Source organism: the organism of the source record quoted next, unplaced genomic scaffold, assembly GCF_019419815.1.
Source record: "Pyrus x bretschneideri cultivar Hongxiangsu unplaced genomic scaffold, Pyrus_bretschneideri_v1 Contig22, whole genome shotgun sequence".
NCBI classification, from domain to species: domain Eukaryota; kingdom Viridiplantae; phylum Streptophyta; class Magnoliopsida; order Rosales; family Rosaceae; genus Pyrus; species Pyrus x bretschneideri.
The window spans coordinates 6,365,839-6,383,212 of record NW_025999524.1 but is presented as its reverse complement, the minus strand read 5'-3'; the positions used below and the strand labels follow the sequence as shown (position 1 = coordinate 6,383,212).

Here is a 17,374-nt window from a genome sequence, read left to right as displayed (position 1 = left end):
GATGGTACAGTTCCCACTCAGCCAAGTGCTGCAACATATAGGCATGTCTTTGTGGCCTGTTCGGTGATTGTATTCGGGAAGGTGGATCTTGCATTAGTAAATTCAGTTTTTGCCAAAACTTTAGAGCTAATACAATTTGAATACAATTTGGAGAATGGTCTACTAATTATATGATAAGACAAGAACCTTCTGGATGGTCTACTAATTATATGATGAGACAAGAACCTTCTGGAAATCCTATAAATATTATTGGAGGGAGGATTTTCTTCGAGTGATTTTGCTACAACCCCTCATGGCCAAGGCCAGTTTTAATTTTTTTTTTCATCTTTATCTTTATCTTTCTGCTTTCCCAATTTTAAACTTGTAAATATTTTAAGCAGATGCTTTATGCTCCTGAAAACTGCCGGATCTTTTCCTGAGGATCCTGAGGATCTTTGTGATCGTTCATCACATTGCACGATGTATCTAACGAAATTTAAAATTTAAAATTAAATATAAATAGTATTTAACGAAAATTGACCGCACAATATACGATAAACGGTTACGATCGTGAGATTCCTATGATCCCCAAGAAAAGGATCCAAACAGGCATCACTAATTCAGATCATGATCTCAATTATCGAAGGCTTCGTTTTGTTATATATCAAAATTAAATTGCATTATAAAACTGCAAGGTGTGACTCATCCAATTTTTTGTTTATCGAGGACGGTTGACAGTGACCAATTCTGCACTGTACTTTGAATCATTGGGAGTTGGTTCGTATGAAAAAGCTGTTAAGTACAATCTGGCAACAGAAATGAAGCAAAGGCGATACACCTCATGTAGCCTATATGGAACTTGTTTTACTCTATGATCGCGAGCTGACTCAATTATTTTATTTGATTCTTTTATAAATTATTTCCAGAGCTGAGCCAGTTTATTTGGAGTCTCCTGAGTTTAAAGGCAATTCTCGCCGGGACATTTGTCCTGAGATCTTGCGTGCATACAATTTCATTCGGAAAAATGATCTTAAAGAGACTAAGAAATTAGTAGTACTGGCAAGAGCTATTCTTGGCATCATCCGATATCGTGCAGTTAGAGACGCCTCCCACTTCTTTTCATCCCGTTATAAAACCTTACTTGCTTTTTTAACCTTGCTGAAAGTCTTCCGTGGGGGGGGGGGGGGGGACTTGATTTTGAAGACTTTGTCGAGTCGCTTGCTTCTTTTGAATTCCAGTGCTATCCTACGTGATGTTTCTGTAAGAATAACATTACAAGGATAGAGATTCAATCAATTGAATCACAATTCTCAAAAGATCAAGATAAGAAAACTGTAAATTTGTAAGCATGAAACTGACCTGCAGAACTTGCTCCAGATGATGATGCCATTGCAGCAAGATAAACTCGAAACCTTCTACCCTCTAACAAGACACAATGGCTCTCTCAATCAACAGGACTTGAGATCTCAATGAACCGCATTCCCGTAAGGGCAGTGGCTCAAGTCTTATGTAGTACTCCCTTAACCATTCCCTATCAGAATAGGTTTAGGATTCAGACTTAACTACTAATACCGAAACACTAGTCCGAAACTAATTCTGGTACTGAGTTCCAATCCCACAAGGTTTATGCAGAACCTCAATGTACTTTTCCTGCAGAAATACTAATACATAATAGCTTAAAGATTAGGACTTTTCTATATCAATCTTAAACACCATAGTCAGTTTCATATTCATACTCATAATCTTACAGTTTCTGGTAGTCCACATGCAAAACGGCAGCCAAAAATTTCTCCAGTTTCACTTATAGCACTTACTCAACTTGGATTTTTATTACAAAAAGATGTAGATCTTGATGGAAAAGCAATAATAGTGGGAGATGTTTGTGTTGGTGAGATTAATCCCTTGGAAATGGCAGTGAAGCAGTCAGTACTGGACACAGGGAGGGCTGAAGCTGCACAGGCAACAGTGGGAACAAGTGAAGTGGATGGAATTGATACAAATATTGCAATAATGAAGGTTAATATTCAACTTCACTTGTTAAATTGGGTTTTCCACGCCAATATAAATCTTACCATTCTTACAAATTAGTGAAGTTGACAAAAGTGCATAGAAACATCTGAAAATTCCTTTTAAGAATGAATCAATTTGCAGTGCTTTTAGTTAGTGACGTAGATAGCTTTTGCTTTCTTCTTCATTGCTGAGGAAAAAGAGAGCCGTTTCTCCCTTCCCTAGCTGCTAAATATGATCTTGAATGGGCGACAAGTATACCGTCATTCCTGCACAACCAGAATATGGAAAAATTTGTTGAACCAGTGCAGTAGTTCCAGAAACAAGTATTGACGTGAGAACGAGTGAATTTGCGAAGGGATTTTAAAAAGTGAGTTGTTATTAGCATTCCAAACTTTCTATATATTAGAAAGTAAAATACACTTATGATGAGTACTAAATAAAATTTTTGGAGTACCAATAATAGTTCTCCTTAAAAATTTGTTTAAGATTAATAAGGAATTTTAAAATGACAGAAATTAAAATGAAAAGATTTTATTTTCTATAATTTGTGAATTTTATTGTTTGGTAGACCTAAAAATACAATTGAATTGAATATGAAATTTGTTATTTTTAAACTGTCAATCATATAAATTGGGAAATGACATCTATTTACATGAAATTTAAACTTGGGAATTGGAGGTCTCAAATTCCAAGTATTTTCTCCATGCGGAAATTCTAAATTTCTATGTCTATGAATCTAAACAAGAGAATTAGTGTATGTCAATTTATAAATTCTGATTGCACCTAAAATCCAAGTTTATTTCCTTGATCCAAACATAGTGTCAAATTAAAACTCAAATTTTAGGTTCTAAATCTATTCCAACTTGTTGCAACACTTGGGGCAAGTATGAATTTTAACCCAAAACTCATTTTTGACAAATTTAAGCCAGAATTCCCATGGGTTTGTGGGTTGGTAGATCATATATGTGTATTTTTTTTAATTTTATATTTATAACAGTCCAAATTAAAAAAAAATTGAAAAAAAAAATTTATTTCATCATATTCTTTAATGTTCCTTGAGTTTAGATTCAAATGTTCATAAAATTAATTAGGATAGACTACATAATTTTTTATTTTTTTGAAGTTACTTTAAGAAAAACATTATCGTAAATTTATTTTCTAATAATATCAGGCTAAAAGTTTAAGTAAGAAGAGTTGAAGTAAAAAAATTATTTATGGATTAAAATCTAAATTTTTAACCTTAAAAATTATTCTAAATTTATTCTTTAATAATTTCGGATTAAAAGTTTAACCAAAAAAGATTGAAGTATAAAACATTATTTTTTTGGGAGAATTTTGCTGACCACGTTTAATCATTTACCATGTGTTTTTAACCTAAGTCTAATTAACTCTCACATTAATGTTACTTTTAGAATTTAAAAAAAATTTAACTAAAAATGACAATGAATAGGCGTATCAGAATATATAGTGGGTATACAATATAGATTAGAGTGGTAAGCCGAAAACTTTTATTTTTTATTTTTAAAAGGACAGATCCCATCCGATTTGGTAAATGCTTAACTGGCAACACACGCAGGCGCAGCACGTGCAATTTCGTAGTTTTCGTCTCTCGTTTGGGTTTGAAAACCCTAAACAGAGAGAAGAAGAAGAAGAAGAAGAAGAGAGATGGATTTGGACCAGTGGATCTCAAAGGTGAAGGAAGGACAGCATCTTCTGGAGGACGAGCTTCAACTCCTATGCGAATACGTCCGTATCTCTATCTCTTTCTTTCCTTTATCTACATTTCTACATCTAGGGTTTTTACACATATCTGAGCCTGTTGGTCGCTGTTAAATTCAAATTGGTTTTTGTAATCGCTTTGTCTAATACGTTTGATTTCTCGATCAATTTGGGAATCGGATTTCTATATTGATTCCTTAAAAATTTGACCATTGAATGTAGCTTGTTCACTCAATTTTTGTTCACAAACGATCTTTGACTAACCGGTGATTGAGCTTGAGTAGCTAATAGACTGATGGGCTTCAAGATTCAATACATACCCCTTTGATTAAAAGTAGAAAGAAAGCATCTTTCTTTCTCTTTCTTTTTTTTGGTTCTCCCCTTATTCACTGCCTGTATATGTTTAGGGTTGCCCTTGTTTGTCACAGAGAGTATGTTACAGTTCATTACACAATGTTTAATGTTATCAACACTCTTGATCATGCTCACCAAAGTTTACTCAATCTTTTTTTCATTACACGTCGATTACTTGATTGGCAAAAAGAACTGCTTTTGGCTACCGAATCCAAAACCTGAAATACCTGGTTTGGAAGTCTAGTGTTACTTGTGATATTCACTCAGTAGATATAGTTGGTTTTTCAAAATTTTGTACGGGACTGTCTGATACATAAATATGTGCAGCGGTTGGAGAGTGTATTACTTTTGCCTGCACCCAGCAAAACCGTGAAGTTTCATTTGAGCCTGTCAATTCTGACTTCCCTCTCACGTCGTGCTAGTCTCACCATATAACAGTGGGTCCCACACAATTGTCCTGAGAGGGAGGTAACTTACGACGGGCTCATACAATAATATTGGCATGTGCATGTTAAGCTAGTTATGGAAAATGGTTAGCGCAGCATTATTCTTCAAAGTGCCATGTAGAAACATTCCTGTGGCTGTGTAGGTTATTTACTTTGCTCTTTTCTAATTGTCCCATGAGTAGTAGTTTCAGGTTTTCCTTACCTAGAGGAGTTTTGTAATTTTTGTTGCCCTTGTTTGTCATTGTAACTATCACAGGTAAAAGAGATTCTTATTGAGGAGTCCAATGTGCAACCTGTAAACAGTCCGGTCACTGTTTGTGGCGATATTCATGGCCAATTCCATGACCTAATGAAACTTTTCCAGACTGGAGGCCATGTACCAGAGACAAATTACATATTTATGGTATGATTTGTATTTTTTTGTTATTAAATTTGATAAAATCTCTGCACGTCATCTTAAAAATATTGTTTGGTTGTCTTCTGGTGGTGTTTAATATTCCTAGCTTGTTTGCAGGGCGATTTTGTTGATCGAGGATACAATAGCCTTGAAGTTTTCACTATCCTTTTGCTTCTTAAGGCGAGGTACAAATATTTTAGACTTTTGTTTGGAAGAATGTGTTGTAATAATGAGGTCTTTACTTTTCAAATTAGTATTTGCAGTCATGCACACTACTTACCGTTTGGTGCTTGTGCAACATATCATTATGCCTTTGATGTGTATTGCAGCCCTATGATATGCCATGTATGGTTTAGTTATCATTTGGGTCAGTACTAAGTGGATAATTTCAGTAATAAGAAAGAGTCTTGGAAGCTATCACTTACGGGATTATGTTTTATAAATTTAACCGGTAGAACGAATACAATTTGGAGTTTACAGTTGGGTGCATTGCACCAAGGTACCCACTCTGAAATGTTGGTCTGTTTGGTTATGAAAGGCTAAATTGTTGTATGCATTCTACCTTTTTAATTCTCTCTCTTTTCTTTTCTTTCTAATCTCTCCTCTTTCTCCTCTCTCTCCTCTCTTCTCTCTTCTCTCTCTCTCGGGTTATCATCTTGCTTCTTTGGTGGGAGGAAGAAGGGTATAGGTCTGAGAAGATGTGCGGTGATGGCTGTTTTTTGGGTAATTTGGGGGGAGAAGAATAGAAGGATATTTGACAATGTGTGGGTGATGATGTGGATTAGTTGGGGGAGAGGGTTTGCTTCTAAACATCTGTATGGGTTTTGATCTCTTAAGAGTTTAGGGATGGCTTTTCTTTTGCGTTACTTATTTTTTTATTTTTTAAATCAGAATGCAGCTCTTTATTAATGGTTCCTGTTTCTTTGCTTATGTTTTTAGGTTCATGGTCCATTTCTTTCTAGATCTTTGTCTTCTTAAGAGTTTTGGAAGCGTTCTTTTTACTGTTGTTTTGTTCTTATAAAAATTAGACAGCTTTAGGGCCCGTTTGGATGTGCTGTTAAAATGACTGAAAGTGCTTTTAGAGAAAATATTTTTGGGTTCCAAAAGCACTTAAAGTGCTTTTTGCAAGAAGCACCAATTATGTGCTTCTTCTAGAAAAAACACTTCCAGGATTTACTTGCATTTTTACTAAGGATTGGTTCTAAAACATTTTCACCAAAAGCACTTTCAATCATTTTAAAAGCACATCCAAACGAGCTCTTAATAATTATCTACATTAGGAGATGATGAATGGAATACGAGATTGCTTTAACTTTCAACTTCTCTTCATTGACAATCTCAATTTTTATGAGATGTTTATTTTTTTCTTCTCGTAGCTAATGTAGTCTTCTTTTACTTGTGGCTATAGATATCCAGCTAATATTACCCTTTTGCGTGGTAATCATGAAAGCAGGCAACTTACTCAGGTATGATATTATATAGATTGTATAGTGTTTTGGAAGAGACAATTATTAACGACACCCTCTAGTGTTTTGTTGAATACCAAAATTGGGAGCAAGGGTTTCAATGCTGTTTTTATTTGTTTGCATTTTGTTCTTTTGAATATTATTGTGTTAAAGCTGTTGGTGGCTGGAATGAAATTACAGTTCAGTGTATTCAGAGGTACTTTAGAGCACTTTTTGTGCCGACCATACTCAAATATTGCAGTGTAATAGACTTGTTGGTTTGGCATGTAATGGGGGCTTAATATAATGGAGTCGATTGCAAGAGTTGTGTGCTAAAGGTTGAGTTGATAAATGAATTGCATGAATCTGAGTAAGAAATCCGAGATATTAGTGTTTCCATTTTTGTTATTCCCAGAATATATAGGAGGTCCAGGTGCATATGTATAATTTAGATCCTAATGTTCAGTAGAGGGACCTGATTAGGAGGTTACTGCCATAGCAGTATTTATTTAACTGTCTGTGCATGGAGTTTTGTTGCTGGCATTGTCGGTTGAATCCTTATCAATTAAAGTTTTTCTCTGCTAGGTATATGGCTTTTATGACGAATGCCAGAGGAAGTATGGAAATGCTAATGCCTGGCGGTATTGTACAGATGTTTTTGACTATCTGACACTATCAGCAATTATAGATGGAACTGTAACCTTCTCTCCCTCTCCCCCTCCTCTTGTCTATGTATATATATGTATGTGTTAGTATCATATATCTCTTATCTCTGTCTCTCTGCATATTACTATTTGTGACTTTGATTGCGTACTTTTTGATAGTAAACATGTTTATGTGGTTTGTCTTCCCAGGTGTTATGTGTCCATGGTGGACTTTCTCCTGACATCCGAACAATTGATCAGGTAATTTTTTTTTGTATTATTTTTGTTCATATCATATATATAAGCATTTATATTTTTCATGCGTGAACTACATGTCTACGACCTTGCTTTCAAAGAAGTTCTGTTTATTTTTGGTTTTCCATTTGGATGAATCATCATCATCATCATCACCGTACATACCTTTTCCTTTAACAGATACGGGTCATTGAGCGAAATTGTGAAATTCCACATGAGGGGCCATTTTGTGATCTCATGTGGAGCGATCCTGAAGATATTGAAACATGGGCAGTAAGTCCACGTGGAGCAGGTTGGCTGTTTGGATCCAGAGTCACTTCTGAGGTATTAAGATCTTACTAATTAAGTAGGATTCTCCCTGCTTGCTCTCTCTCTCTCTCTCTCTCTCGCGCACACACGTGCGCATGCGCACGCAGATCACACACATGCTAAAGCTTAAGAATTTTGTTTTCTGCAGTTCAACCACATAAATAATCTAGATCTGGTTTGTCGAGCACACCAACTTGTTCAAGAAGGTCTTAAGTACATGTTTCAAGATAAAGGCCTTGTAACTGTGAGATGCCAAACCTCTTTTGTTGATTTTTTTTTTTCGTAATATTGTAGAAGTTTTATTGAATAGTTAGGTTATTGAATTTTGCAGGTCTGGTCTGCACCAAATTACTGTTATCGCTGTGGGAATGTGGCTTCTATCTTGAGTTTTAATGACAATATGGTAAAGATTACTGGCTTGCCTACGGCCTTTTTCTTAATGGAAACTTTTAGATTCAGACTTTTATGATATGTGTACTTAGGGTATCTTTCTGTCACCTTCACAGCTTAACTATATGCATCGCATAATTAAATTGATTGTTTCTAGTGTCTGAAACACTTGGTTCTTAGAGACTTTCCAACATCCAAGAGCTGACATTTGCCATTTTCTAGAATCTCTCAACTTTTAGACATTGAACATATGAACTTTTGAAGTAGCCATACTTGGCCCGGGATATCAATGCCTACTTTGGCGAGGTTATAAACTCACAGTCAAACATATTTATAAGTTATGTCCAAGTTCTAAAAGTAAAAATAAAAAGTCCATATTCATGTTATTCTGGCATGAAAATAACTCTAAGCCATGCACCATGCTGCTTTTTGTTTTGGTGATGGAGAGGAGTGAAGATTAGTTTTTAATATCCAATATTCAGCTTGAAACTAAGGGCATGTTAGTTTTGAGGGCCTACTTTTTAGACATTTATTGCATATTGTATTAGTTGTGCTATATGGCTCTCTTCATTTTGGTCTCAAAGTTTTTCGCTTTTTGATTATTTGTAATATTTGTTGGAAAGTGCAATCAGTAAGTTACTAGGGATGGGCATTGGGCCAAAAAATGGTCTATAACCCACCAACTAAAGGACAAATAATGGTCCATAACCCATTAAAACCCATTTACCAACATAATGGGTCTGTCCATGTCTAATTGCTGTTGCGTGCACCTGAAAATAACGGTTTTTAGTTTTTATTTTTTTTATTTTTTTACATCAAGTAGAATTTATGGCTGGACATGAATTTAAAACCATTGCGTGCACGATGGTTGGTGTTCTGTCGTTTGAAACAGGAGAGGGAGGTGAAGTTCTTCACTGAAACAGAGGAGAACAACCAGATGAGAGGACCGAGGACAGGAGTACCTTATTTCTTATGATCGTTTGGAGTGATTACCTGCATCATTTGTATAATCATTTTAAGTCTTGGTATAGGTGTTGAGAGTACTGGAACAGAGAAGAATCTTGAGTATGTCGGTCAGTTGCTGTGCGGTGGATCTCCTTTCTGCTTGACTGTAGGTTTTCCATCTGGTCTGTCTGGCAGCCACACTATTTTAGGTTCATGGGTTGTGTATTACTTATTAGGTCGCAAATTGTTATTCAATTCTTAATCCATGCCCGATACATTTCGTTATGTTTCTTGTCTGCCCTGTTTTGCAATTCATGTCTAATGTATTATGCAGAAATGTGCAAATTACAACTAGTTTTTTGTTAATGTAATATTTATGATGCCTATGTTTGCCCCGTTTCAATTCGCATCTTACATTTATTCTTGACGTGAATTTCCTCTGGAGGATGAAGTAGTCTTTTAATAAATAATTCTCTAGCAGCTACATTTTTGTTTCTAGGAATGGATACACATTTTAACCGTTATGCTTTGACGAATGAAAATTCACATTCGACAGTTTTGTTCACTTTTGAGCTCTGCTTTTGAAATGATATAAATAATCTGCCAAATTGAAAGCGCTGATATGTTCTTAAGAGGCGGTTGATAATTATTTCGTTTTTAATTTTTGGTAATTACTTTTAGGTCGGAAAAAAATTGAAAATTTAAGAAAGTAGTTATTAGTTTTTATTTCTTTTATTAAAATTGAAATTTGTTATTAAATAAATTTGTAGTTTAAAAACAAAAAAATAAAAACTGAAAAAAAAGGGCTCTTTAGTCTGTAGTTGATTTTGGTTAGATTTTTTTTCGCATGAAAAGTATGGGTCATCCAGCTTGATGTAAACTCAACGAGGACGTGAACCTCTACAATGAATAACATTTAATCACCAAATCAATTAATTGAGGAGGAGACGAATTTGAGGCCCAGCTTTCTCTTTTATTTTCTTGTTTTGTAAATTCAACGTGTGCTGAAAAATCAAACTCAAAACAAATCAAAAGATCTTGCAAATTGCTATGCATTATTGCACACAACAACAACAACAATTGCAAATTCAATGTCTGCATTATTATACCTACATTTTTTTGTGAGTTTATGAGAATTTGTGAAATATTGGGCAGAAGTAGATAATAATTAGTTTACTAAAAAGGTGTGAAAAAAAAAAAAAAAAATCTTAGTCGAGAAAAATATATATAGGAAAGATGGGAATGGGAATGAGAATGCATAAGCAGTGGCAGTGGCAGTGGCGCAGAGGAAACCTACTTCCGCTTGTCTACCTTCCAGTGGTCGTATTGTCGTCGTGTGGTGGTGGCGCCGGTTCCTCTCTAGGTTTCTCCGTCCGAGCGTCCACGTCATCAGAACCCACATCAAGAGTGAGGATGAGTGAGAGTAAGATGCAGCGGCCTCCGGTGGCGAAGAAGGTGGAGCATAAGATGGAGATGTTCGGCGACGTCAGAGTGGATAACTACTATTGGCTCCGCGACGACTCTCGCTCCGACCCCCAAGTCCTCTCTTACCTTCAACAAGAAAACGATTACACTCAATTCCTCATGTCTGGTATCAACTAAACTAGTATTGCACTGCTTGCCTTTCCCCTATCGCATCCAGCATTTTTCCTTCTTTATTTGATTATTTTCAATTTTTGATTTGATATTCAATTCATTCAGCAGCACACCTTTAAACTTAACTAGCAGATGCAATTTGTCGTTTCTTCTCTAATTGCTTGTTTCTCAACTATAACTACAATTCTCCATTTTAATTTAAAATTTAATTGGCTTACATTAGGAAATAAGAAATTCGAAGATCAACTCTACTCTGAGATTAGGGGAAGGATCAAGGAGGATGATGTATCTGCACCTGAACGAAAAGGCCCCTACTATTACTATCAAAGGACTCTCAAAGGTATGGAGTACGTTCAGCATTGTCGCCGCTTAATACCCAAAACCAAAAGCAGCGAGGGTGATGCGGACCCCCCAGTATCTGTGTATGATACCATGCCCACCGGACCTGATGCTCCTCCGGAGCATGTAATCTTGGATGAGAATGTTATGGCTAAAAATCATGCCTATTATAGCATTGCTGCTTTTAAGGTATCTACCTACTCCAATATACAACAACATGACAGTGTGTTTATATGATGACGATCTCAATACAGTTTATGGAGTGTTTTCATGTTCATTTCTTAATCCTTCTTCAGGTTAGCCCAAACAACAATTTGGTGGCATATGCAGAAGACACCAAAGGCAATGAAATCTATACAGTTTATGTCATTGATGCCGAGACAGGTGCTCCTGTGGGTCTGCCTCTTGTTGGTACAACATCCTATCTTGAATGGGCCGGCAATGAGGCATTAGTTTACATTACAATGGACGAGACCCTCCGCCCTGACAAGGTTTGATACTGCTGCTTTAAGCCCTCTGTTTCCTCATGTCATGCTATGTTTCACACACATTCTTAACTTGCTTTTTCAATTGTTCTGCAACATAATTGTGGGTAGATTTTTGAGGTGTCATTACTCAAGGACTGGCATGCCAGATAAAATATTTAGCCAATTTCTGAATTTTGAAATTTTTTCATGTTTCGGTGAAATTTAGAACTGAGCAACTTACCCCAGTTGTGTATATCCTATCTGGGAGGCTTGCCTGCTGTGTTTACCTGTTATAATTTACATTGATATTTTGTTTCAATATTGTCTCCTATGACCACATTCCCATGCTTTTCCATGAGAATTCATTTTATGACATTGTTTATCTTGATAAGTGCTGAATATAACGTGGATGTATCCTCCTATATCTCTGTAGAATTCGATTCTGTTTTCTTGTTGGTTGTCTTACTGCAGATGCAGTGAGCCAAGAGGTCATACCTTGAACCCTGTCTGGCTCACAGCCTCACGGAGGAAAAATTAGTGCATACATTCTGTTCCATTGCTTATTTGTGTGAGTAAACTGCTTAGTCTGACATCCTGCTTTCTCTTTAATAGGCATGGTTACATAAGTTGGGGACAGAACGGTCAAGTGACTCCTGCCTCTATCATGAACAGGATGATATGTTTTCAATTGCTCTTCAAGCTTCTGAGAGCAAAAAGTTCTTGTTTGTTGCATCCGAAAGTAAAACTACAAGATTCAACTTTTACCTTGATCATTCAAAGCCTGAAGATGGGCTTATGGTTCTGACACCTCGCCTAGATGGCATTGATACATTTGTTAGCCATCGAGGAAATCATTTTTTTATAAAGAGGAGGAGTGACCAGTTTTTTAATTCTGAAGTAATTGCTTGTCCATTGGAAAATACATCTGAAACTACAGTTCTTCTTCCACACAGGGAAAGGTGATAACTAAATTTTTATATCCTTACTCCGCATGCAGGACCTTAATAATGTTCATGAATGGATTGTCTTTTTTAATTTTTAAAATCATGCACGCACGTGATTTATGTTTTCTCAATATTACGTCTAATTTTCCCGGGTGAAATTAAGTATATAGATAATTAAAAAATTATATATCGACATGTGATTTGCAGTGCATTTTCCAGAAATGAAACTGGAAATTTTCCTTGAGCCATTCACTAGCTTTTTTTCTCACATATGCACCGTCTTAACTGTGAATAAGAGAGAACTGACAATGGAATGAGTTAGATGTGTTGTTCACTACTCCATGCCACCTGGTCCAATTGTTGTGTATGGATTTGCGTACTTTTCTATAACTTTTTCTCAGGGCCTGATATTTTTTTACCTTCACTATTCTTAGCAGGCATGTTTTCTTTGTTAGTTTAGGCATACTAATTTAGAAATTTCTTCAGTGTGAAAATTCAGGATATACATCTTTTTAGTGATCACCTTGTTGTATATGAGCGTGAAGAGGGTCTACCAAAAGTCACTATCTATCAACTTCCAGATGTTGGACAACCACTTAAAACCCTTCATGGTGGTCAAGCTGTTAAATTTTTGGATCCCACATACTCTGTGGATCCATCAGAATCAGAATTTTCTTCCGGCATCTTACGATTTTCTTATAGCTCCATGAAAACACCTCCCTCTGTGTACGATTATGATATGAAGACAGGTGTTTCTGTTTTGAAGAAGATTGAAACAGTAAGTTGTATTTATTATTACTTCAAATACTAAATTTTAGGAGCCTAACCCTTAGTATACTTGTCCTTTTAACTCTCTTGTCATGTACATGTTTATTGTTGCAATAGTAATGATTTAATTTTTACTTTTTTGAAAGTAAGCTTTGCGGTTATTCCATTTACCATCTCTACCTCGCCTTGGGTTCCTGTGTATGTGTATTTGTGATAGGTGGTGTTGTCATTTATGTTTCTCAGGTTTTGGGAGGTTTTGAAGCATCAGATTATGTTACAGAAAGGAAGTGGGCTAGTGCTCTAGATGGTACTCAGATTCCAATATCAATTGTTTATAGGAAGGATATTGTAAAACTTGATGGATATGATCCATTGCTACTCTACGGCTATGGCTCTTATGAGGTAACAGAAGAATTCGTATGATTACACTGAAAAGCTTATTTCTTGTAGAAAATTTTGCGAGATGCTTTGAATTGGACAATTAGAAGGTACAGCACTGAAATCTGAAGCCCTTAAAAATATATGACCAGATCCATTTTTAAACATGTAGCCATCAAAAAAGAAACTTTTGTGCTTTTGATACGTTACTGCTCTGCGGATATTCCTTTTCCAATATCTGAATCAATTGACATCTTAAGAAAGTTTTCTTGTTATTACCTTATAGGTTGTCTGTTTAATGCATTATGTATCATCCAGTTGGATTAGTAATTAAAATATAGAATTTTGTTTCTGGCCTATGATGGCTAATTCTAATCACAATTTGGTAAAATTGTTCAAGTATGTTGGACATAGTCAGTGGCCCTCACAATTGAAAATACTGTAGGAGGCAATATCCTTTTAGCCATTTGGAAGAGGGCTTATTTTGTTCGTTGCTTGTTTTCATTTCTCTCTCAGTGACTCAAGAGTTTTATTATGTCAATAGATCTGTATAGATGCCAGCTTTCAAGCTTCAAGGCTGTCTTTGCTGGATAGGGGTTTTATATATGCTATAGCTCATATTCGTGGGGGTGGTGAAATGGGGAGGCAGTGGTACGAGAATGGAAAGTTGCTGAAGAAGAAAAATACGTTTACAGATTTTATTGCTTGTGCTGAGTATTTGATAGAAAAGAAATATTGCTCCAAAGAAAGATTATGCATTGATGGAAGGAGTGCAGGGGGATTGCTTATTGGTGCTGTTCTTAATATGAGGCCTGATTTGTTCAAGGCTGCTGTTGCTGGAGTGCCTTTTGTTGATGTTCTGACTACAATGCTTGACCCAACTATCCCCCTTACAACTTCAGAGTGGGAGGTATTTTCATTTCCTCATCAGATCCTGACCCTGAAAGTTTTAACAGGATGAATCAAATGCATGTGATAAACATCTAGTTTTATTGACATCATTCTAGACATCGGCAATTTAATCATCCCATCTTGGGTATTTACTATTTTTCACTGTGGTGGATAATAATTTAATCATCGCATAATTTTTTTTTGGTCTGAATTTTCACATCATTCTAGACATCTTGCAAAACCAAGTGTAGTGGCATTCTAGGATTCATGTAGTGAGATAAGCCTGGGTTGTTGTATTCTAGACATCTACAAAAAAAAATTCCAACACCAGTTTACTGATAATGCCATTTTCTTTTTTTCCACTGTATAAGTTCTGGGGTTCTTTGCTTGAAATTTCTTTGTACATTTGTTGGTTTTACAGATCTACCTAGTTATATCCGTTTTCCCTGTCTTTACGATCTTAATTGACTTTTGGCGACTGCAGTCAGGTTGCTGCTATATTCTCCCAAGGTGTAGGTTTAGACACCAACTACATTCACTGATATAATTTTATTTTTGCAGGAATGGGGTGACCCACGTAAAGAGGAGTTCTACTTTTACATGAAGTCATATTCCCCTGTTGATAACGTGAGATGACAATATAACCTATGCTGTACTACTTTAATCAGTATATTTATAACAGTTAAGCTAGAATAACCATAAGTTGGCATCATTAAAGTCATCACTTCTTTCCTACCCATCCAAACAACAAAAATGAATAGGCAACTTAAATCATGTATTTTCTCTAAAATCCCAAACGCATTACTAGGTCATGAATTGTAGTACATTCCAAAACATTTTGTTTACTCTAATAATCTATATTTGGCATTATTTTATACAGGTTAAGGCTCAAAATTATCCGAACATTCTTGTTACTGCTGGTCTAAATGGTAGGCATAATATCATAACACTTTTGCTTCCGCAATTTCAATATCTTCATTATCAGTTTAAATAATAGGAAGGATACAAATTGTACTTTCATATCCAATAGATGTATTCTTCGCCTAATATCATATCTGACGTATTATTTCTCCAATTGAAACACTGGTTTTTTGCAACAGATCCACGGGTTATGTACTCAGAACCTGCTAAATTTGTGGCAAATCTAAGGGATAAGAAGACTGATAAAAACATCATTATGTTTAAATGTGAACTTGGTGCTGGGCATTTTTCAAAGTCAGGGAGGTAATATTATTTCTGTTATTACGCGTAAAGCTATTCACTTGTGCTCGAATTTTTAAGTTTTTATTTATTTATTTATTTAAAACCTCACCTCACCCCAAGAATTGAAGAATATCATCTATGAAAATAACCTCTTTAAAAAATAAAACGGTGAGGGATTAGTAATAGCGGTTTATGTAAAGTGAGACTCCTTCAAGGCTATTGTAAAGAGAAACTCCCAAATATTTCTAGGAGTAACAAGAGCTAGAACATGACAACCCTTCTACCCAATCTTGAACTAAGTTCAGATACCTTCTCACACGTGTTCATGGTTTGTTTAGTCAAACTCTTATTATTATCTACGTTCTTCTTAAGGTTCTCTGTTGCCAACTAATCAACCATTCCATGTCTATGTAGCTTAAGCTTTTAAACTTATATTGGATTCGACTAATTTGTATAAACCTTTAGGTCTCTACCCCTTAACTTGTGTGCATTGCTTTGCCGTGTGGGGTGTAAATGTTTCTGAACATTTCGAAAGATTCATGTTTTTCCCAAGGAAATTGTTTCTGAAACAGAGTCTGAGTCTGTTTTTCACCGTAAATAGAGTTTTATTTTACGTTTGTTTTACTTATATAGATAGACAGAAAAACTTTATTGCCTTTGAGATATAGTTGAAGTCTGAAATATTTCCACATACTATCTGTAATGAAGTAATAATTCTTGTTTGGCGCAGGTTTGAGAAGCTTCAAGAAGATGCGTTCATATATACCTTCATAATGAAGACTCTAGATATGGTTCCTGCCAGAGGGTTCGGGGGAAATTAAGTATACTGCTTCAGGTAGGATGTGGTGTGACTCCACTGTGTTACCTAGTATATCATTCACATAAAAAACGATATCAGCAACACCTTTTCTTTTTCCTGGGTTTGTAATATCAACAACGCCCAACAAGACGAGCAAACCACTTTCAAAATGATGAGAGGCTTTTTCTTTGTTTTTGTTTTTATTATGTTTTATTATTATAGAGTAAGACTTGCCCCGGAAAAATACAAATGAATAGGTTTTCTTGTTTAGCATGAAAAGAAAACACAAGAGCGGCCTTAAATAGAAGAAAATGAGTGTTTGGGCGCTTGCTTGCCACCTTGGAAGGCAGGTGGGTTGGTCGGCCTCAGTCCATTCAAATTTGTGAATATGTTGGTGCAACTTAATTAGAGGAAAACCATAACAAAACGAGACTAGTGTTGATTTCAGATTTGCAGTAGAAATAACCTAGTAAGGAATACGGAGATTCTCTGACTTAAAGTGTTTCTATTCGAGTTGGCTTTTTTGTGTTTCTTTTCTTGCAAGTTGTTTATTATTGGTTTGGTTTGCTTGGGGTAGTTGGGTGTTTTTATCTTTAAATCGGCATTGGAGATGGATGGATGGATGGATGGATGGATGGATGGGATGTCAACACCGTTTTGCGTAAATCCTGATTGCGACATAACAAACAAAACAAAACAAAATGGGAAGTGTTATTGGCATTTCAAAAATCTTATTCTACACTTCTCACAAATGTATTTATCTTTCCTAATATAAAAAATTTTGAGTGTAAATAAGATTTTTAGAGTACTAATAACAATTTCCAACAAAATAAATCCTTGTCTCCATCCTCGCAACAGAATCAGGCTGATAACCACAGTTGATTACGTCTTCTCCTCCACTGCCACCCACTAGTTTCGTCAGTTTCGATCGCACTCTCGCACGGACTACCCTCCCACACCACACCACACAACTTGGATTCTTTCTCTTCCTTTTTTCATCCCATTTTCTTTCCTCCTCTCACATTCACTATTTTGTCTTTCTCTTTCTATGTAAAATTTATCTAATATATTGACGTGATTTAATCTTCACAGTGTA

General features: G+C 35.7%; 2 protein-coding genes across 3 annotated transcripts; both read left to right on the top strand.

Moving 5' to 3' along the window:
- Nucleotides 1–3,557: 3,557 nt before the first annotated feature.
- LOC103943242 (phytochrome-associated serine/threonine-protein phosphatase) lies at nucleotides 3,558–9,296 on the top strand. Of its 2 annotated transcripts, none has more exons than XM_048585203.1 (10): nucleotides 3,558–3,735; nucleotides 4,765–4,911; nucleotides 5,023–5,090; nucleotides 6,314–6,371; nucleotides 6,936–7,046; nucleotides 7,205–7,255; nucleotides 7,430–7,573; nucleotides 7,707–7,802; nucleotides 7,890–7,961; nucleotides 8,980–9,296. In XM_048585203.1, exons 1-10 carry the CDS (start codon nucleotides 3,655–3,657, stop codon nucleotides 9,055–9,057), a joined length of 906 nt encoding a protein of 301 aa, XP_048441160.1. In that variant the 5' UTR covers nucleotides 3,558–3,654; the 3' UTR covers nucleotides 9,058–9,296. The 2 variants fall into 2 exon arrangements, with proteins under 2 accessions (XP_048441160.1, XP_009351767.1); XM_009353492.3 differs by having other exon boundaries at nucleotides 3,576–3,735; nucleotides 8,841–8,999.
- A 592-nt stretch (nucleotides 9,297–9,888) lies between these two features.
- On the top strand, nucleotides 9,889–16,467 carry LOC103943243 (protease 2). The gene is made up of 11 exons (XM_009353493.3): nucleotides 9,889–10,484; nucleotides 10,713–11,017; nucleotides 11,125–11,319; nucleotides 11,908–12,254; nucleotides 12,726–13,017; nucleotides 13,251–13,409; nucleotides 13,930–14,295; nucleotides 14,838–14,903; nucleotides 15,157–15,205; nucleotides 15,377–15,500; nucleotides 16,210–16,467. The coding sequence occupies exons 1-11, from the start codon at nucleotides 10,130–10,132 to the stop codon at nucleotides 16,298–16,300; spliced, it is 2,349 nt and encodes a 782-aa protein (XP_009351768.1). The 5' UTR covers nucleotides 9,889–10,129; the 3' UTR covers nucleotides 16,301–16,467.
- Nucleotides 16,468–17,374: the final 907 nt, after the last annotated feature.

What these genes read in the sequence shown, in the direction of transcription:
- LOC103943242 (XM_009353492.3), top strand. Translation starts at nt 3,655, where the DNA reads ATGGATTTGGACCAGTGGATCTCAAAGGTGAAGGAAGGACAGCATCTT. An exon ending in TTCAACTCCTATGCGAATAC is followed by an intron (nt 3,736 to 4,764) that starts GTCCGTATCTCT and finishes TAACTATCACAG; the next exon opens with GTAAAAGAGATTCTTATTGA. An exon ending in GATCCAGAGTCACTTCTGAG is followed by an intron (nt 7,574 to 7,706) that starts GTATTAAGATCT and finishes TGTTTTCTGCAG; the next exon opens with TTCAACCACATAAATAATCT.
- LOC103943243 (XM_009353493.3), top strand. Translation starts at nt 10,130, where the DNA reads ATGGGAATGGGAATGAGAATGCATAAGCAGTGGCAGTGGCAGTGGCGC. An exon ending in ATAGCATTGCTGCTTTTAAG is followed by an intron (nt 11,018 to 11,124) that starts GTATCTACCTAC and finishes ATCCTTCTTCAG; the next exon opens with GTTAGCCCAAACAACAATTT. An exon ending in TGTTACTGCTGGTCTAAATG is followed by an intron (nt 15,206 to 15,376) that starts GTAGGCATAATA and finishes TTTTTGCAACAG; the next exon opens with ATCCACGGGTTATGTACTCA.